This window comes from Trachypithecus francoisi, unplaced genomic scaffold (genome assembly GCF_009764315.1).
Source record: "Trachypithecus francoisi isolate TF-2019V2 unplaced genomic scaffold, Tfra_2.0 Lachesis_group12, whole genome shotgun sequence".
Lineage (NCBI taxonomy): Eukaryota > Metazoa > Chordata > Mammalia > Primates > Cercopithecidae > Trachypithecus > Trachypithecus francoisi.
Window position 1 is genome coordinate 72,564,506 of NW_022681457.1, and position 22,495 is coordinate 72,587,000.

The 22,495-nt window shown below is 36.6% G+C and overlaps 1 protein-coding gene across 4 annotated transcripts in view; it reads left to right on the plus strand.

Annotated features, from left to right (window-relative positions):
- The window catches only part of NRDC (nardilysin convertase), a 98,778-nt gene that overhangs the window by 53,861 nt on the left and 22,422 nt on the right, over positions 1–22,495 (plus strand). For all 4 annotated transcript variants that reach the window (XM_033226388.1, XM_033226389.1, XM_033226391.1 and 1 more), the window contains 11 exons: positions 3,329–3,402; positions 7,273–7,368; positions 8,864–8,986; positions 11,095–11,152; positions 13,404–13,477; positions 15,202–15,271; positions 16,934–17,011; positions 18,498–18,618; positions 18,703–18,761; positions 19,223–19,277; positions 21,621–21,725. In XM_033226388.1, the coding sequence (XP_033082279.1) occupies positions 3,329–3,402; positions 7,273–7,368; positions 8,864–8,986; positions 11,095–11,152; positions 13,404–13,477; positions 15,202–15,271; positions 16,934–17,011; positions 18,498–18,618; positions 18,703–18,761; positions 19,223–19,277; positions 21,621–21,725 (913 nt within the window). The remainder of the gene's footprint in view (positions 1–3,328; positions 3,403–7,272; positions 7,369–8,863; positions 8,987–11,094; positions 11,153–13,403; positions 13,478–15,201; positions 15,272–16,933; positions 17,012–18,497; positions 18,619–18,702; positions 18,762–19,222; positions 19,278–21,620; positions 21,726–22,495) is intronic.

Sequence of the window (22,495 nt, forward strand, 5' to 3'; positions counted from 1 at the left end):
TCCTTTTAAAGAGTTGTTCTGAATATATTTTGTACAAGGACTGCTTCAGCATCTAAGAATACCACTTTGCACATTTATTTTTATTTAAAAAGAAAGGCACCCAATTAATAAGAAGAAAGCCACTGCATTAATAGGATAAATTAATGAGAATATTGAATCATAAATTTTTGCCATAAGTAGAACATTATAGGATGCAAATACTATAATAAATGCTATAATATTATACTTCTACAATGTATAAGGAATGAAAAGCCTTTATACATGTGTAATATGCTCTTATATAACATGGATTAAGTACCTGTTTTTAGTAGGTTAGCAAAATCTGATTCCCTCACACAGGCCACATTGTTTATAAGTATCTTGGATCATTTAAATAAACAGCTGAGGAAATGACTAAAATTTTACTCCAGTAAGTGAGCATGGAAGCCGTCTTTACCATGGTGGCATCTTCTCTTTTCAGTAAATTTGAACTTTATTTTATCAGTATTTCATGGTAAAAGTGACAAATACCAAAGCTTAGGATGTCCACTTCTAACAGGAGACCCTCCCCATTATAAACTGGGAATACAGAATCTTCACCTTCAGCTTGTGGAAATGGATGAGGCATCCTGAGTAGTTATAGCCTAGATTCCAAGTGCCTAAGTATTATAGGGAACCCCAAGTCTTGATTGTGGCTTCATGGGCCAGAGCTGGTAGTGTTCCCAGGAGTCTGGGAGAAGCAAACATAAGCCCTCTCAAAAGGAAGATGCCTTCCTCCTAGGCCCTAAATTGTTACAAATATTTTTTCAAGTAAAATAACCAACATTCACTCAAAAATAAGCAGGTACTCAGGAAAATAATACAACACGATTGAGAACAGATAAACAGGTTCTTAGACATCTCAAGTATTGGCATAGTTACACACAATTTCTAAAATAATTATACTTTCTATTTTTTAAGAAATAAAGGCCAGACGCGGTGGCTCATTGCCTGTAATCTCAGTACTTTGGGAGGCCGAGGCGGGTGGATCACCCGAGGTCAGGAGTTTGAAACCAGCCTGGCTAATATGGTGAAACCCCATATCTACTAAAAATACAAAAATTAGCTGGGTCCGGTGGTGGGCGCCTGTAGCCCCAGCTACTCAGGAGGCTGTGAGGCAGGAGAATCACTTGAACCTGGGAGGCGGAGGTTGCAGTGAGCCAAGATAGTGCCACTGCACTCCAGCCTGGGTGACAGAGTGAGACTCCATCTCAAAAAAAAAAAAAAAAAAAAAAGAAATAAAGGACAAATTTGAATATACTTGCAAGGAAAAAGAAACTGTCAAATATGACCTAGGAGATTTGTAAAATGAAAAGATACATCTGGAACTGTACTATGATGAAAAATTGAAAATGTAATGGACAAGTTTAAGAGTAAATAGAGTTGAAGATAGAATTAGTAAGCCAGAAGATAAACCAGAAGGAATTAACCCAAATATAGCATAAACAACATATATAACCCAAATATAGCATATAGCACAAAATTAAAAATACAAAGAATATAAGGCATCGATGATAGAATGAAAATATCCCATATATTTTACTTGGAGTCCTAGAAGGAGGAGAGAGAAAATTGAAGTAGAGACAACATTTGAAGGGTTGATCACTGGAAAATTTTCAGAACTTGTTGTAAGACATCAAATCAGAGATTAAAGTCTAATAACTTCCAAAAGGATACATTAGAAGAAATATAGAAAATTTTTGCCAGATAAACGAGAAAATTTTCTTCAAAAGAAGATGAGTTACACTTACAGATGACTACTTAACCTCAGTGCTCTGAAGAAAAATAACTACCAACTAATAACTAGAATCACAAATTGTATACTAAATAAAAATATCTTTTAAGAATGTTAGTAGGCTGGGCATGGTGACTCATGCCTATAATCCCAGCACTTTGGATGGCCAAGGCAGGTGGATTACTTGAGCCCAGGAGCTGGAGACCAGCCTGGGTAACATGGTAGGGGGGGAAAAAATTAGCAGGGCATGATGGTGCATGCCTGTAGCCTTAGCTACTTGGGATGCTGAGGTGGGAGGATCACCTGAGCCTGGGGAGGTCAAGGCTCCAGTGAGCCATGATGTGCCACTTACACACTCCAGTCTGGGTGACATAATTAAATAAAATTAGTTTCATTATTTAAGTCAACAGAAATTATCCAACCCATCATTAATCATACCAAGTATTGAAAAGAAAAAAAATGCCCCAGTATATCTAGCAGGTCGTTAAGTTAAAAGTTACCTATTGCAAGCAAAAGTTAAAATTTTATTAAGCCTGAGCAATGTAGGGAGACCCTGTCTCTACAAAAAATTTAAAGATTAAAAAAAAAAATAGTAGTGCGCATCTCTAGTCTCAGCTACTTCGGAGGTTGAGGCAGGAGGATTGCCTGAACCCGGCAGTTTGAGGCCACAGTGAGCAGTGATTGTGGCACTGCATTCTAGCCTGAGTGATAAAGTGAGACACTGTATCAAAAAAAAAAAAAGTTAACATTTTAGGAAATTAATTTTTTAAATTATTTTATTTTGCTGGAAAAACACCAATTTTTGAATAATTTTTAACAATTTAATTGCATTGCTATTGTGTATTTATATAAGTGGAATTTGTGTGTGTAATTTGATACATCACAGTTTATATAATTAAAAATTAAAAAGCAGATAAAATTATAAGATTAACTTAAATACCAAGTCTTTAAAATTCTGATTTAACTTTTAACTGAAACGTTTTTAGTCATTTGTAACCTTGCATTGAACTAAAAAAGTAAGCTTTATGTACTCTCTCTATAAAAACATAGATATACATAACATTACATAAATAGACTATCTGTGGTATTACAATTTTACAAAGGAATGAATAGGAGAAAATTTCTGAAAAGGCTCCTAAGGGTTGATAATGGAAGTAAAAAGGGCTGATAAATATTGGTTTAGAAATAGATATATAGGTAATAAAACTATAAAGAAAAGGAGAGAAATTACTATTATACATTCATGATATTTCATGAGGTAAGGGTGTGAGCCAGGTGCTTCTAGAGTGTTGACTATGGTCTGTTTCTTCACCTGGGTGGGCCACTCAGATGTCGTTTATATGTTCATGTTTTGTTAACTTTTCTGTATGATTGTTATTAAATATATTTCACAATGAAAAAGTTAAAGTAACGTGTAGATATTAGTTTAAAATATAGAAATGCAGATTATTTAGATTTCATATACTTAGGATTGTGAATTAAATCTCCAACTTAGTAAGTTTCTTAATTAAAATAATAGATGTTGATTGATGAAAGTGAACAAAAACAGAAATGCCAGTTTTGTTTTTTGTTCAGATGGGCCCAGTTCTTCATCCATCCACTAATGATCAGAGATGCAATTGACCGTGAAGTTGAAGCTGTTGATAGTGGTAAGAGGAGTACTTTATGTGTAACTATAGTTTTTTCCTTCATGAAACCAGTTACTTATTACATTTATCCTTCTTTATCTCTAGACCATTTTATCTTTATATTTTAAAGTACTAAATTGAAATATGTGTTGTGTTTATTCCTGAAGTCATTAAACGTCTAATTCAGCGTAGATTTGAAGTAAATGAAAGGGATGGTGGATTTTAGTTTTTTCATCCTTTGTTTTTTGAAGGTTTTACCATAGGGGCTAATCTTTTGAGATTCAAAGATTGAAGACTATAGAGGAAAACAATGTGCTTATATAGGGTGAGGCTTCATTATAGCTCTGTGCTATAAATATTCCGTAATTACATAGTACCAATAAATATCACCATTGTATATTATCCCTGCTTGATTTATTTAAGTATTAGAAACATTTAATACTAGACTTGAGGGGACTTCCAGTTCATATAGGTTAGGCTTGGCTTATAGTGACTGCAAGTCTCTGTATTTGTTCCACTTTTTGTAGTATTTTCCTCCTTGATTTGATGCAGTGTCTAGTTCTAATAGTGATTTAAAGCATTTACTAGGCTAAGTAAACTAACAGATGGCTAGAGTGATCTATCTGGAAGTCAGCAGACCCCTGTTTAACTTACAGAAGTGTCTCTAGCTGTGGCATTCAGTTTATTTGTAAAAGAGGATGGAATGGTTAGGCTCCTTCTAGCTATAGTAGCTCCTTGGAAATCAAGGATTTATTTTCTTCATTTTTTCACTTGCCTAGCATAGTGTCTGTTTTACCTTAAACCCAGTTAAATACCTGTTGAATGGATGAAAAAGCAAAACAACTGAGGATAACTGTAAAAGCACTTTCTGTATTTTGAGACTCAAGAACTAGGTGCTTTCTAGTATGTTTTTCTTTATACAGTTTCTAGAGTGGGTTGACACCAGTGTTTAAACAAGCAGACCTTTAATTTAGATTTTACAATTTTAAACCAGAATATATTTTATTATGCTTTGAAAAATTATGTTGAAAGAAATATATATATATATACAACACAGTATGGAGTTTTGGTTTATGCTGAACTAAAGTAAAAATTCTGTTGTGCTTTTGTTCATTTGTTTCTTCTTTTTTTTTTTTAATGATAGGAGACCTAGATTTCAATCTGATCCAACAGTTGTAACTAATGCAATAAATTACTTATTAATCAGTTTTGAAAGCTCAGTAATCAGGTGTTTTTTTTTCTGGTCTATTCAGATGGGACAATCTTTCTTCTGTCTTTCAGGTTTTACTTGTCTCATTCACATCTCTTTAGTTGTCTGCATGATTGGATGGCCAGGTCCATGTATAAGAAAATGAAGACTGTTGAGCCTTCAACAGCTCTGGCAGATTCATCTTATAGGGTCATTTTCCTTTTCCTTTATTTGTCTCCACCTGCATATGGAAGAGATTCTTTCTGTCCTGGCTTTTAAATTTGTTAACTAGTGGTAACTTCATCACTAGGTCATTGTTCCCTATACTCATATCAGTTTTTGGTCTAATCTTTCAATGGAGGATTTGTACACATACATTTATAAACGTTTATTTGCACAATGCAAGTAGATTTGTTCAGTCTTTTATAATTTCCTTGAATATATTTATTTTTATTTTATTTATTTTTTGAGACACAGTCTTGCTCTGTTGCCCAGGCTGGAGTGCAGTAGCGCAATCTCGGCTCACTGCAACCTCTAACTCCTGAGCTCGGGTGGTTCTTCTGCCTCAGCCTCCTAAGTAGCTGGGACTACAGGTGCCTGCCACCATGCACAGCTAGTTTTTTTGTATTTTTAGTAGAGATGGGGTTTCACTATGTTGGCCAGGCTGGTCTTGAACTCCTGACCTCAGGTGATCTGCGTGCTTCAGCCTCCCAAAGTTAATTCTACTTTTAAAACCTACCGTGTGGATATGTTATATGAGCTTCTGTTATTAAATGTATTCAGGTAAGGCGCAGTGGCTCATGCCTGTAATCCCTCAAAAAAAAAAAAAAAAAAAGAATTTTTTTATTGCTAAGAGAAGATTATGGAGAAATTATTATTATTATTTTTGAGACCGAATCTTGCTCTGTTGCCCAGGCTGGCGTGCAGTGGCGCTATCTTGGCTCACTGTAACCTCTACCTCCTGGGTTCAAGCAATTCTCCTGCCTCAGCCTCCCGAGTAGCTGGAACTATTGGTGTGTGCCACCATGCCCAGCTAATTTTTGTATTTTTAGTAGAGATGGGTTTCCCATGTTGGCCAGGAGGGTCTCGATCTCTTGACCTCATGATCTGCCCGCCTCGGCCTCCCAAAGTGCTGGGATTACAGGTGTGAGCCACTGTACCTGGCCTGGAGAAATTATTATTATTATTATTTTGAGACAGAGTCTCTCTCTATCACCCAGGCTGGAGTGCAGTGGCGCTATCTTGGCTCACTGCAAGCTCCACCTCCCGGGTTCATGCCATTCTTCTCCCTCAGCCTCCTGAGAAGCTGGGACTACAGGCGCCCGCCACCATACCCTGCTATTTTTTTTTGTATTTTTAGTAGAGACGGGGTTTCACCGTGTTAGCTAGGATGGTCTCGATCTCCTGACCTCGTAATCCACCCACCTTGGCCTCCCAAGGTGCTGTGATTACAGGCGTAGGCCACTGCACCTGGCCGAGAAATTATTTTTAGTAATTGACTTTTTATTTTAATGATAGTTTATACTCATATAAACATATATAATTGCCTACATAGTGTGATTTACTGATTGAGATAAAAGGCATGTCCAATGGCTTTTTAAATCTTAATTATGTGTCAAAGTGCAGTCTCTAGTTTTATTTACTTACTTCTTTATTTTTAATGTTTGTTTCCTTTCCAAATGTGGTCTCTAAGTGTTCAGATATTTATACCCTATTTTTATCAGTTACAGGGGGTCTTAAATCACTTTTTGTTGATATGTTTACATGTCTGCTATATTACCTGTTATTGCAGAAATGTGGTGGCTTGAAATAAAACATTTATTTTCTTACCATTTTGGAGGAATGGAATCAGGTACGTTAGATCTTCCTCAAGGTTATTGAGCTTAGTGCCAGAACTGCAATTCTAGCGATTTTTAGTCCATTTGGGCTGCCATAACAGAATCCCACACACCGGGTGGCTTATAAACAACAGAATTGTTTCTTACAGTTTTGGAGGCTGAGAAGTCCAAGATCAAAGAACTGACAGATTTGGTGTCTGGTGACAGCCTGCTCTCTGGTTCATAGACAACTGCCTTCACTTTTTGTCCTCATACAGCAGAAGGGGCAAGGGAGTACTCTGAGGTCTCTTTTACAAGGCACTAATCCATTCATGAGGGCTCTGCCCTCATTACCTAATCATTTCTCTTTGGCCCCTACCTCCAAATACCATCACATTGGGGATTAAGTTTCAACGTAGAAATTTTGGGTGGCGGGTAACACAAACATTCAGTCTTTAGTGGTAGCCAAGGTATTTCTGACTTCAAAGTGATTGTTCTTAGCCATCATACTTTATTACTATTTAAACAATATATATGACCAAGTTCCCAGACACAAGGTTTAATATTTTATTAGCATTTTCATCAGTAAAATCTTATACATAGCATCCTAGAGCTGAAACTTTCAGATCATTAACTACTTTGTGTTTCATTTGAAAAATAAGGGTAAAACTCTGGTAAGCTGAATTGATTTACCCAAAATTACAGGTCATATTAAGTCATAGAGCCAGGCCTGGATCATTGAGTTTCCCACTTCAGTCTTATAACATGTGATTCATGAAGTTAATTTTTGTTACTTCCTTGCTTTCTGTTCTGTAAGTTTGAATTTCTGTATAATAAAGGAGATACTGAATTTTGTTTTACTACGTGTTTCTTTAAAATTGACAGAATATCAACTTGCCAGGCCTTCTGATGCAAACAGAAAGGAAATGTTGTTTGGAAGCCTTGCAAGACCTGGACATCCTATGGGAAAATTTTTTTGGGGTAAGATACTAACTACATCATCTTATTTCATATTTTCTAGTTAAGATTTAGAATAAGAAAAGTTGATAAGGAATTGAAAATTATAAAGCTGGAGCCCCTAGGTACCTTTTACCTTTTAGGATAGCTAATTAGCCTTTCAAACACGACGTTGTTAAATATGCTAGTATTTGGTTCTTTAACAATGAATATAGCAAGAATAATACCTTACATTTTGTGAATGCTTTTGAAGTGCCAGATACTATGCTAGCACTACATGAATTATTTCATTTGATCATTATCACAATGTTCAGAGATAGGTACCATTATCATCTCCATTTAAAGATAAACAGGTTTAGGCCAGGCGTGCTGGTTCACACCTGTAATCCCAATGCTTTGGGAGGCTGAGGTGGGAGAATCACTTGAGCCCAGTTCAAAACCAGCGTTGGCAACACAGTGAGACCCCATCTCTATTTTAAATTTCAGTCAAGTTATCTAATTTGTTTAAATCGCACAGCTAGTAAGTGGTGGATGTGAGATTTGAACATCTGTTTATCTGATTATAAAGTCTGTGCTGTACCTCAGCTTGACATTTCCATTTGTCAACAGAGGTAGCAATGGTTTCTGTAAGAGTTTTTTAACTGTGACTTAATTTTGTTCATCTGGTAAACCGTTTAACTGGTGTCTGTTTTTCATAATGGCATTTTCTTAGTGGTAGGATTTAGTTAAAGCCTCATATTAATCCTGTTGACTATAGAGTAAAACTTAGGATGAGATGATCTAAATTATTCTTTAAAGGGTGCTTTGTTTCCCTGTATATTTCTGTACAGTTATATACATTTTATAGGGCATTCTTCATGTGTTTTATTTTTAAGAACTAGCTGGGCATGGTGGCTCACGCCTGTAATCCAGCACTTTGGGAGGCCAAGGCGGGTGGATCATGAGGTCAGGAGTTCGAGACCAGCCTGGCCAAGATGGTGAAACCCCATCTCTACTAAAAATACAAAAATTAGCCGGGTGTGGTGGTGCACACCTGTAGTCCCAGCTACTTGGGAGGCTGAGACAGGAGAATTGCTTGAACCTGGGAGGCGGAGTTTGCGGTGAGCTGAGATCATGCTATTGCACTCCAGCCTGGGCAACAAGAGCGAAACGCTGTCTTTAAAAAAAAAAAAAAAAAAAGAATTACACAAACCTATTATTAAAATAATTAGAAAGAACCTGGATTGAATACTGCTAGACTAATTATTAAGCAAGGAAGCTTAGGGAGTTATTGTCTGTTTTTTTAAGGTTTTCCCAACCAGAGATTAATTCCTTGGATATTAAAATATACTTCAGAATTGTTTCTTATGCATTTTTTTCTCATTAATGTTAATACATTATTGCACACTGGTTCAATATTCTTGAGTCACTTGGGTTATTTCATTAATCATGTATGGTAGCTAAGTATGCATTGATGATGTAGAAGACTTTTAACAAAGTGAACTTGGTTATATCTATGATTTTTTTCATTCTTTTATAGGAAATGCTGAGACGCTCAAGCATGAACCAAAAAAGAATAATATTGATACACATGCTAGATTGAGAGAATTCTGGATGCGTTACTACTCTGCTCATTACATGACTTTAGTGGTTCAATCCAAAGGTAACTATTTATTATGGCTCTTAGAGTTACCCTGAAGTAGTGCTTTCTTAGGATTTGTTTGCCTGTATCAGTGTTGCAGTGTACTATTGTACTATTAATTACTTTAGTGCTTGACCTTAATACAAGGTAAAGGAAATCAGAACTTGGAGATGTCACATAACTAGTGGCAAAGCTCAGGGAAACACAAGATGATGAGATTCTCAGGCAAATCTCTTACAGAAATAGGTCTTATTTGTAAGATAAGATATGTAGGCTGGTCTATGAATATATTAATATTCTAATAGGTCATGAATTGATCTTTTAAGCCACCTTCAGCTGCAATTGTGTCTGTGGTTTTACATTTACTCTATAGTAATTACAGACTCTTACAGGGCAAAGTGTTGGTTTGTTCATTCTTACATAAGGTCCTGTAAAAATTAATCGAGATTGATCATGGTGACAGTGGCAGAAGTATCTTAAATATAAAATACTGATGAATACCTCAGTGGCAGAAGTATCTTAAATGTAAAGACTGATGAATATCTCTATTTTCCTTCTTTGATCATTGTCTTCAGTAACTCACATTAATTTTTTCTCATTAAGGAAATCATGGAAGCTTTCTTTTGTTTTCTTTACATTTCAACCTACTTGTTTTTCAAAGTCAGTAAATTGCTAAATTATTCCATTTAACATACCTTATAGTTTGCACATTTCTATTTGAAAGGCTAATCCTCTCACCCTAATGTGATTCCCCCTTTTATAAAGTTTTGCTTTTTACATTGTCAAAATTAAGATCAAATCTGACTTGGTACTTACATGTAAAACATTTTTGCATTTATGATCAAAATGAGTTCACTAAAGTTGACTTGAAGGTAAAGTTACATGGTATGGTAGATTCTTTTGTTCAAATTGCTTCCAGGTTCCTTTTACATTTGCTAAATTAGGTAATTCCATATTTGGTATACAAGTTAATTCACGATTTTTGATTATTGTGTTTGCAAATAATTCCATGTGTTTTTCTTTAACTAGTTACTCTGTTTCTTTTGTATTTTCTTCCTCTGTGATGACAGATATAAGAGCTTATTAATGCTTATTTCAAAATTTTAAAACAAGTCCTAGAGTTTTTGTTGTTTAACAAGACAGGGTTTTGCTCTGTCATTCAGGCTATAGCGCAGTGACACAATCATAGCTCACTGTAGCTTCAAATGCCTGGGCTCAGGTGATCCTCCTGCCTCTGCCTCTGAGATAGCTGGGATTACTGGCCCCAGCCCCTGTGCCTAGGCTAGAGTTTTGATGAAAACTATGTACAATGTAGATTTCATAGAATTTAGAGTTTAAGCATTAATTATACCATATAAGAGTCAAACATCTATATAAATAGTATAATATAAATTCAGAAGTCCATTAGTCTAAATCCCATGTTTTATATAATGGGATTCTCTATTGAGAATTAGTGAAATTCATGTGCCTGGTAGAACTAACAAATACTCTTCAATGATGGTCACTCAGATAAAGCAAAAACTTTCCTTTTTCATTTAGATCTTGTTTTTTTACTATAAATTTCAAAATAATTTCTTATTAAATATAAGAAGTGAATCAAAGGAAAACATAAATCATATATATGTATGATTTATATATATATATAAAGCCTAAAAAGACCTATGAGTTAAAACCTCAGCAAGTGTAAATTAAAGTAAAACAAGTGGAATATAAAAGTACTGATGAGATGGCAAAAAGGAGAGGTTAATGTAATATGGGTTAGTATGGAAAAACCTTCCAAGAGGATGTAAGTTTTGGAATGGGCATAGGATGGTTGGCATAATCTTATCTCTTGGTCCTTCACACTAGCCTAATGCTAAAGATATATTTTTTTTGTTAAACTAGTATGCATTTTCTAACTTTACCAGGGAGAAATCAAGGAGTCTCATAGAATTCTCTGTGTCATAAGGTTTTCTTTTCTACTGTTATTTTTCCTATTAATCCATTACTGGTTCAGGAGTGGCAAGTAATGGCCAAATTAAAATAACCCTTTGTTTTTTAGCTAAAGATCTCTGAGAAATCTAATTGCATTTCTACCTTGAATAATGTCATTGTATTTTCCTGTATCTTCCCTGTCCTCCTCTCTCAAGAAACACTGGATACTTTGGAAAAGTGGGTGACTGAAATCTTCTCTCAGATACCAAACAAGTAAGATATCTATTTTCATACATCATACACCTTCAGAGTTAAAGAGACCATTATCTTGTATGCGTTTTCATTTTTACACAGGTGATAGAATTAAGACCTAAACAAACTTAATGAATGTCAAAATCACACAGTTTTTGAGTGGGTAAACTAAGATGACAAGCCAAGTTTCCATAGTTCAAAATTTACAGGCTTGTAAATGTATATAGTAAGCAATAATTCTGAAAAATTTATGCCTCCTTTTACATTTATTTAGAGCTTTTCTGTGATACAAAAGAAAATACTGCCGGGCGCGGTGGCTCAAGCCTGTAATCCCAGCACTTTGGGAGGCCGAGACGGGCGGATCACGAGGTCAGGAGATCGAGACCATCCTGGCTAACACGGTGAAACCCCGTCTCCACTAAAAAATACAAAAATCTAGCCGGGCGAGGTGGCGGGCGCCTGTAGTCCCAGCTACTCCGGAGGCTGAGGCAGGAGAATGGCGTAAACCCGGGAGGCGGAGCTTGCAGTGAGCTGAGATCCGGCCACTGCACTCCAGCCCCGGCGACAGAGCAAGACTCTGTCTCAAAAAAAAAAAAAAGAAAATACTATATGAGAGGCAGAAGAATATGCACACTTACATCCCCCTCATTGGGACAGATTGTGTTCTGAAAATTTGTTTTTTTTACGTCAGTTGTTTGGATATTGCACTGGTTTTCCCCATAAAAGAAATAATCTTTTAGATGATGACTGACTTTCCATACTGCCTGAAAAACTCCTATTTCATATAGTCAAACTAGATATTCTTTTATAAGAAATTGTATGTAGAGTTTCAGTTCAGGATGATATAAACATTTTTTCTCCACCTCAAATTCATCAAAATAGTACAAATATTTAAAAGATACATTACTGCTACAGTTTTGTTACAAAGTTTACAAGAAATTTAATTCTGAAGCAATGAAATCTTTCTTTCCATACCTAGTAGTTTGCATTTTAACAAAATTAATGAAAACATATTTTTTCTTGCATCGGATGAGTAACCTGTGGATTTTCCCAGTTATTCTTCTAATACATAATTATTTGAAATCTATGAAAGAAACTAGCATAAAATGTTAGAATAATTTATAATGACAACTGATTGGTTATTATTGATTTGGCTTTATATGAATTGCCATTGATAATTAGCAGTGCTTTTTGGTATGTAAAGGTAATCAAAAGCATGACAAATTTGTGGGGCTTTTTTTTTTCTGATTAGAAGTCTTGGCCGGGTGCGGTGGCTCAAGCCTGTAATCCCAGCACTTTGGGAGGCCGAGACGGGCGGATCACGAGGTCAGGAGATCGAGACCATCCTGGCTAATACGGTGAAACCCTGTCTCTACTTAAAAATACAAAAAACTAGCCGGCGACGAGGCGGGCGCCTGTAGTCCCAGCTACTCGGGAGGCTGAGGCAGGAGAATGGCATAAACCCGGGAGGCGGAGCTTGCAGTGAGCTGAGATCCGCCACTGCACTCCAGCCTGGGTGGCAGAGCAAGACTCCGTCTCAAAAAAAAAAAAAAAAAAAAAAAAAAAAAAAGAAGTCTTGAGTGTGAACTATGGAAATGTCAAATGTGAAACTTTAATAAAATCAGAGGTGTATTTAATAGAGGAATTAATTAGGTTCTGTCAATCCCTGATGAGCATTAAAAAAAAATCTCATATATTATTCACTAATAACTTTGGTTCCTTAATTAGACAGGTTAAAAATTCTTCAAGGCATTTAATACTAATTTGTATCGACTGTGTTTTGGGAGAAATATTAAAGTTACAATATCTTCAACCAGAGTAGAAGCCCCTAGGAGGGACCAAGTCTTTTAAATACCACAGTGCCTGATATAGTGCTTTACACCTAATATTCACTCCATGTATAATTGTTGATTTTAAAAAAGTATTATCTCTAGTTTAAGTCTTTCTGAAATGGCTTTGTCTAGAAGGAGAACTGAAATTAAATGGGGCTGATAGAGTCAGTAAATATTGGGGTGAGAGGGGGTCCTTTAAATTCATTCTTCTCTATCTCTTGAGTTGTAAAGACTTTTGAGTTACTGGGCTGAGGCTAAGAACAGATTGTGTAACTGAAGATTTTGTGGCTGTGTTGCCATCTGTTTGTTCATGCCTGAAATGCTTTCCAAGAAGGAGTATATAGAATAGATTATAAATATCTCTCAGTTAGATATCCCTAAAGATATTGCTTATAAAGGCTTTTGCCAATTAAATTTGTATGTATTTGTTTTATTTTCAGTGGGTTACCCAGACCAAACTTTGGCCATTTAACGGATCCATTTGACACACCAGCATTTAACAAACTTTATAGAGGTTTGTGAACCAAAAGTTTAAAACTGTTTGAAATAATTTTGGCACATTCTCCATAACCTAATTGAGGCTGCCAATTTTCATTGAAAATGAGAACACAACAGAAAATACATGTGGGTTGGCAAGGGAGTAGATGGACAATGGAGATCTAATTAATAATAGATAGCAGATCATTGACTAGCTGCAGATTGTTTGATTCTGGTGCCCTGCTGCTACTTCAGTCTACTTCATGCTTTCTCCTTGCTTTACGTTTCTTCCCTTTTGTTCTCTGTTTTGTTAAATTTCATTCATGTTTCATTTTATTTATATTCTGCTCTTCTTTGCCTTTAAATGAATAAAAATAGAGGAGAGGGAAAACACTTTGGAAATCGTTTCCTTTTTGTGAAAGCAATATTTGCTAAATAAAAATATAAAATGTCAAGAAATGGGAGAAAAATCACCCTTAAATCTTACCATCAAGAGAAGTCATTTGTATCGGATTTCTTTTTTTTGTTTTTTGGAGACAGAGTCTCGCTCTGTTGCCCAGGCTGGAGTGCAATGGCACGATCTCAGCTCACTGCTTCGCCTCCCAGGTTCAAGTGATTCTCCTGCCTCAGCCTCCCGAGTGCAGCGATTACAGGCGCTCACCACTATGCCCAGCTAATTTTTGTATTTTTAGTAGAGACGGGGTTTCACCGCATTGGCCAGGCTGGTCTCGAACTCCTGGCCTCAAGTGATCCGCCTGCCTTCACCTCCCACAGTGTTGGGATTACAGGCGTGAGCCACCACGTCTGGCCTCCAGATTTCTTTCTGATTTTCTAATAGGTATATTTTCTTAACATAGTTGAGATTAAAAAATATATATATAATTCTGTCTCCTGCTTTGTTTCATTTAATATACCTGTAGTAACTGCATAATGAGTTGTGTGATTACATTACAGTTTACTTAACAATTTGCCTATAGTGAATATTGCAGAAGCATTCTTAATTCACCATCTCTCTTTCTTTTTTTATTTTTATTTTTTTTTTTTTTAATTTTTTTTTTTTTTCCCATCTCTTTCTTGATTCTATCATGGCAGATTTTTTTTTCTCTTTTTACTAATTACTTTAGGTATTCCCTCCTTCTTCAGCCCATTACCAGTCTCTTTCCTTTTCCTTTCCTCTAATCAGTGACTGTTTTGTTACACCCTTCAGCTGCTGGCTCCATTCTGTTAATATTAAGCTAACTCTTTCCAGTGACAACTTATTTTTGATTGTATTCTTTCTGGTTTTAGTTTTCCTATTCATAGAATAATAGGATTGGGAAGAATCCTAGAGATACTTTAACCCAACTCACTCATTTTACTATGAGTAAACAGATTCAGAAAGATTTAAATGCAAGTGATTTTCTCAGGTCATATAAGCACATATAGCAAGATAGGGGTAGGACTGGATTTCAGCCATGGGTCTCCTGACTCCTAGTTTTGTATCCTTTCTTGCAAGAAGAGATCCATACACAGCAGCATTTCATATCCTCATAGTTCTTTTATCCCTGCTTTCTCTACCTCTGAAATCAAATAAAAAAGAAATTTACAAAAACGGCATTATGCGAATTGGAAAATTGGCAAGTTGAAATAATAAGTGCATTGTACTAAACCTTCCCTTGTTTACTGGAAGATAAATATATTGAATTTTAAACATTTTTGTAATATAGTAAAAGTTATAGAGAAACACTTATATCTGTTTTTCTGGAAAATATTTTTGTTTAGTTGTTCCAATCAGAAAAATTCATGCTCTGACCATCACATGGGCACTTCCTCCTCAACAGCAACATTACAGGTAAGAGTTTAAGGGAAAATTTACTTCATTAGAACCGAGTGAGAATCACTTTTAAAGCATGCTAAATGGTTTAAGTTTGGGGGTTCTGAATTTATAAACGGCAATACAGTAACCTGGAACTTGATTACTCCGGGAGCTTTCAAGCCTTGCTATGTATTTTACTATTTTTTGGATATAAAAACTAGAGCTTTCTCAGTTATAGTGGCCCTTCTTAAGTCTTTGAAATTAAGTGTTTAGTGTGAATGCTAACTTTTGTAATTTGTTTTGATCTTGTCAAAAGTAAAGTTAAATAATTTGGGCCTGGCAGACTGGCCAACATGGCGAAACCCTGTCTCGACTAAAAATATCAAAAAACTAGCCAGGCATGGTGACACACACCTGTAATCCCAGCTACTCAGGTGGCTGAGGCATGAGAATTGTTTGAACCTGAGAGGTGGAGGTTGCAGTGAGTTGATATTGCGCCACAGCACTCCATCCTGGGTGACAAAGCAAGACTGTGTCTCAAAATAATAATAATTTGGACTGGTAATACGACTAGGGTATATAAATCCCAAGGATTTACTCCTCTGAATTAGGTCAGGTTTATGCAAATTAGGAAAGGATTTCTACTTGTCTATATAGTTATCTTATATGAGCAGTGTAGCATGGGCCAGAGAGTTATTTAAGATAAGCATCAGTCAATGCCTACAAATGCTTTTCTAATTAGAAATACATGCTAATCAACTGGTAAAAATTTAACTTTTTTGGGAGGGGGATGGGGCTCAAGCAGTCCACCCACCTTGGCCTCCCAAAGTGCTGAGATTACAGAAGTGAGCCACTGTGCCCAGCCAAATTAATATTTTAAACAAAGTTGTATGGGCTTTAAGGATTGCTTAACATAGTTGAAAATCATATCTTGACTTTCAAGAATTTACAGAATTTAACTGTGTAACCTAATTAAATTTTCTCATATATACAGAAATATACAGAAAACTAAATTTTTTTCTGTATGTCTTTGTGGTAAGAATACTTTTAATAAAATTACAGTAGAAGCCAGTGGGAAAGACAGTTTGAACAGCATGTGCACAATTACTCGGACTATTATATTATTAGTATGTGATAAAGCATTTTTATACTTGTTATTGCATTTTCATGAAAACTCAGTAAGTAGTTGGGCAAGTGAAGAGAAAAAGAATACAGTTCAGTATCTTGCTCAAGGTCATGATTTACTTAAAGGAAAAACTAAAACTAGAACCAAGATTTTCTGACCCTTTGAGCTGCCACACATTTCACTTTACCACAGAGCCCAATATAGTACCAAAAGCTTTACAGTGATTCATACCTATATTAGGTTCTAAACCGATAAGGAATCTACATTTCATTTGGGGGAAAGCAAAAAGATTTATCATGACAGCAGGTAAGTTTGGTGTCCAAGAGAAAAAGTAGTGCCCTTAAATTTTGGGATGATTGTACTCTTCAGTAATCTCCAATGAAAGAGTTAATTTTACTATATTTTCTGTTTTTATCTTCCTGCTATTAAATTAATTACAATTTCATGTTTAGTGGACATATGTGAGAATAAGTTTATGATTATATTTTCAGATTATTGTAGCCTTAGAGGTAAGATTTTCTGGTGTATTTATACCTTTTTTTTTTCTTCTAACCATTAAATTTTTTTAAAAGGGTGAAGCCACTTCATTATATATCCTGGCTGGTTGGACATGAAGGCAAAGGCAGCATTCTTTCTTTCCTTAGGAAAAAGCAAGTATTCAATTAATAAGTATTTTCAGTATAGCAATCTCTGAAAAATAATAGACAGTAAGTCTTATATAATGCATTCTTTTACTTTAGCTGCCAGGAAGCCTGGAATAAGATTTAATGCTTAATTATAGTCATTTTAATAACTTACATTATTTTAATGTCCATATTATATTTGTGTATTTCCTTGTAAGCTACTTTTTAGCCCATTGTTGGAAGTTATTTGTACACAAAATTTTAAAAAAATCATAAATGAAAGTAATAGATTCCAGAATTACATAAAAGAACTAGCTCTAATCAATTATTTATATTTGACTGAATGGTAAATAAATCAATTATTTAAATGCCATGGATTTCCAGGTTTTCCCAACCCCAAACCTGGACTTTAATGAAAACTTCATTGGGTAGGTAAATCATAATTAATAGGTAGGACTGCAAATGGTATATGCAGCCATGTTAGCAGAATGTTTCCTGAGCATTAAAGCACCTGTTTAAGTCACCTATAGCTCAATAATAGAAATATAATTTTATAATCAGGACTAATATATTAAAGTAATTCCTTGTTTGATTTTTCTATAAATGAAATAGTATGGGAATGGAAGGATAGATGAGAAATTTAAATAAGTATTTTTAAGACACTTGTGTGTACTAGAACATTCAAAGAAAACCAAGAGGGCAGAGTTAACTATAAAATAATAAACTAATGATATTGGGTTCATATGTACCTTACACAATATATGCTATATGCTTTGAGCTGTGCACAACCTTTCTACCTTAATGAGCTTTATTAGAATTTCAGACTCTATTCTGGTGTCCTCTCTTTGTAACTTTTCAGAATTAATCTAGTCAGGGAAAGGTATAGTCTCATTGCTTGTTTCGTAGACAACCTATGTAGGTTAGCTAACAGCCTTAAAGACCTCACTTGACATTCGATGTAAGTATGTATTAGAAGTGTCTTAAGGCCTCTCCTAGGAGTCAGGTTCAAAAATGGGGAGGCTGGGCGCGGTGGCTCTCGCCTGTAATTCTAGCACTTGGGAGGCTGAGGTGGAGGATTGCTTGAGCCCAGGAGTTCAAGACCAGCCTGGGCAACATTGTAAGACCCTGTCTTCATTTAAAAAAAAAAAAAAAAGGTAAGCAAATTGCTTTCCAGCAGCCATCATTTTAATACTTTGTGCTGTTCTCTTCAAAAGGAATGGTTTTCGCTTAATAAAGCTGTTAATGTTTTACTATGTTGCCATATCTGTTCATATTTGCATTAAACAAAGACTGTTATTTCCTTCTGGTGATTCCTAAATGTATCACAATTCCTTGGGAGGCCTTGTGCTTTTAAAATTTGCACTTTTAGATTTACTGTTGGAAAGTATATGTTTACATCAAAGGCTGAGGTTTCCAAATTTTACATAGAAAGCCTCTATATTTTGTTAATTTGAATGTCTGTAGACTGCCAATCCAGGAACACTGATTGGATTAATTTTTTCCCCACCTGTAGATGCTGGGCTCTTGCACTGTTTGGTGGAAATGGTGAGACGGGATTTGAGCAAAATTCTACTTATTCAGTGTTCAGCATTTCTATTACATTGACTGATGAGGGTTATGAACATTTTTATGAGGTAAATAATTCAAATTGACTTGTTTTTTCCTTTTACCTAGGTATCCTTTTATGCAAAAGACTAATTTGGATGTTTTGTTTTCAGGTTGCTTACACTGTCTTTCAGTATTTAAAAATGCTGCAGAAGCTAGGCCCAGAAAAAAGGTAATAAACACTTCTTGGAATGAGGTCAGGAGCCAGTCCTGGTGTATTTGAGGCTTCAGGCTGCCAGTAGACATGCTTTAGTCTTGCCTTGATGGTTTTTCAGGCATTTTCTGCTCTGTTTCCTTTATTGTCTCCATATCCTTATCCCTCTACATGTGAGTGTACACTAAGGCTTTACACATATGTGGCCAGTCCCTTTATTTTCATGCTTCTCTTTTATTGTTGATGCTTCTATTGAGAAATTTTTAAACCTTTATTCTAGATTCAGGGATATGTGTGCAGGTTTGTTATATAGGTAAACTTGTGTCACGGTGGTTTGTTGTACAGATTATTTTGTCACCCAGGTACTAAGTCTACTACCCAATAGTTATCTTTTCTGGTCCTCTCTCTCCTCCCGCCCTTCTCCCTCAAGTAGGCAGAAATTTTAATGTATCTTCTAATTATAGTTTTCTCCTTCACAGAATTTTTGAAGAGATTCAGAAAATTGAGGATAATGAATTTCATTACCAAGAGCAGGTACTGGAAGTCAAATTCTTTTTGCATGTTACCTGTGACTGAGTTGAAACTGGTGTCGACATTGTACCTCTTTTTGAAAGTGTCAGTGGAGTTTTAATTCTGTCATTCTGTGTCATGTGAGTTTCTAGATGTCCTTGAAGCTAGCTGAAAATTAACTATTAGGTTTTTGAGTATTTATATTGAGTAAGATAAGGCAGTGAGAGGATTAAGCAGATGATACAGATCATGTTGTGTGGTAATCATTTATCTACATAGTCATCCCTCTATCCCTTCAACAAACATTCATGGAGACTTGTTATGGTATTTAATATTTTGGGAATTCAAATATTGTGAAGACATTCTATAAGGTAATTTATATTTACCATGTATAATGTTAGAAACATTGTGCTTTGGAATTCAGGGGAAGGAGAGCATTTTCCTTGATTGAAATAGGCCCACAGGCTGGGCACTGTGGTTCATGCCTGTAATCCAAGCATTTTGGGAGGTCAAGCAGGCAGGTTGCTTGAACCCAGGAATCTAGTAAAGGACTGGGCAGTGTGGTGTTTTGGGAAGCGTATTGGATGTGTTATGAGGTCAGAGTTCTGATGTCTACTTTGCCTGTCGTTTACTCACTGTGTGACCTTAGGCAAGCCATCTAGCCATCTCGTCAGGAAAAATCCGACTATGTTTCCTCATTGTAAAACATGGGACTGAAACTACTTGGTATCTGAAGGATCTGTCAGTTTTAACAGTCTGTGTATCTGGGTGCTCGGTAAATACTTGAATTGACTGTGTTCCTCTGGAAAAATATTTCCATTTCATGTATCAGTGAACCGGTGGTCATTCTTTCAGTTTTTTTTTTTTTTTTTTTTTTGAGACGGAGTCTCGCTCTGTCGCCCAGGCTGGAGTGCAGTGGCCGGATCTCAGCTCACGTCAAGCTCCGCCTCCCGGGTTCATGCCATTCTCCTGCCTCAGCCCCCCGAGTAGCTGGGACTACAGGCGCCCGCCACCTCGCCCGGCTAGTTTTTTTTTTTTTGTATTTTTTAGTAGAGACGGGGTTTCACCGTGTTAGCCAGAATGGTCTCGATCTCCTGACCTCGTGATCCACCCCTCTCGGCCTCCCAAAGTGCTGGGATTACAGGCTTGAGCCACCGCGCCCGGCCGAATATACTTCTTTATCTCAAGACTTTTATCTGACACTCACATTTTAATTATTTTGAAATTTAAATTAGAGACAGGGTCTTGCTATGTTGCCCAGGCTTGCCTTGAACCGGGCTTAAGCTGTCCTCCCGCATTGGCCTCCCAAAGTGCTAGGATCACAGGCATGAGCCACCTTGCCTGGCTAACACATTTTTTTTTTTTTTTTTTTGAGACAGTCTCGCTCTGTCATCCAGGCAGGAGTGTGAGTGTGGTGGCACAATCTTGGCTCACTGCAACCTCCACTTCCTGGGTTCAAGGGATTCTCCTGCCTCAGCCTCCCGAATAGCTGGGACTATAGGCATGAGCCACTGTGCCTGGCCCAACACACCTTGATTTCTACATTTGCCTTCCAGGGGATATTTGTCACTGTCTGGAGACATTTTGGTTGTCACAACTCAGGGTGGGGTGTGGGGTGCTCCTGGGATCCAGTGAAGCCAGGGATGCTGCTAAATGTCCTGCATTGATTTGATTCATGCTTTTTACAAGTAGTTTTTAGATGATAGTGCTGTAGTGATAGGTCACCTGCCTTTATTGCTCACATAGTCATGTGGGGCACTTAACTGGTGAACAGACATTCATAGTTCAGTGTGGTAATTGCTATCATTAAGAGGCTGTGATAATGACTAGAACCTAATGGGTTATAGGGCTCAGAATGATGCATGAGGGGTATGAGTTTAAGCTCCCTAAGGGAGTAGCTATGGCTATATTTTCTTAGATTTTTTTTTTTTTTTTTTTGAGATAGGGTCTCGCTCTGTTGCCCACACTGGAGTACAGTGGCATGATCTCGGTTCGCTGCAGCCTCAACCTCCTGGGCTCAAGCAGCCCTCCCACCTCAGCTCCCAAAGGAGCTGGCGCTACAGGTGCACACCGCCACACCCAGCTTATTTTTGCATTTTTTGTAGAGACAGGGTTTTGCCATGTTGCCCAGGCTGGTCTCAAGTAATCCAACCACCTCTGCCTCCCAAATGCTAGGATTACAGGCGTGAGCCACTGTGTCCAGCCTACTGAGCATCAGATTCTTAAGCTGCAATTATATCTCATTATATGTGTTCAGAAGCTTTTGGTTTCATTGTTAATAAGAAAGGGAGAAAGTATTTGTATCTTGTGGTAAATCAAATATAATAATGGAGAAGTTCTGGTGTGAAATAATTTACTTCTTTACAGACAGATCCAGTTGAGTATGTGGAAAACATGTGTGAGAACATGCAGCTGTACCCACTGCAGGACATTCTCACTGGAGATCAGCTTCTTTTTGAATATAAGCCAGAAGTAAGTAGGTTTATATGTCTAAAACTTACTTTTAGGGGAAGAGGAGGGTGAGAAAGTACGCAGATGTATTTAAGAACCATGGGAACGAAGAAAACTTAGTTATATTTAGTCAGGATTTTTTTTTTTTTTTTTTTTTTTGAGATGGAGTCTTGCTCTGTCGCCCGGGCTGGAGTGCAGTGGCCGGATCTCAGCTCACTGCAAGCTCCGCCTCCCGGGTTTACGCCATTCTCCTGCCTCAGCCTCCGGAGTAGCTGGGACTACAGGCGCCCGCCACCTCGCCTGGCTAGATTTTTGTATTTTTTTAGTAGAGACGGGGTTTCACCGTGTTAGCCAGGATGGTCTCGATCTCCTGACCTCGTGATCCGCCCGTCTCGGCCTCCCAAAGTGCTGGGATTACAGGCTTGAGCCACCGCGCCCGGCCTAGTCAGGATTTTTATTTGTTTAAACAGAAGTATCAATAGTTTTGTGAATAATTTCTCATGTTTCTTTTACATAATTAAGTTTTAATATAAGAGGAGAAAATCAAAATCAGTACTTGTTAGGTACTATTTTAATAATTTTCAAATGTTGAAACATCTACTGAAATTAGTTGAAGTGATTCCTAAGAAGTATGTGGTTTCCCTGTAAAAAGTACTTAGTTGTTTAGCTTACCTTTTAATTCAGTTGCAGAGTTGGGACAGTTAAATTTTTAATCATTTTGAAAATATTTATAAGAAAACTTAAAGGTTCCCTGAATTAGAAACATATGACTCAGGGATAATGTTACATGC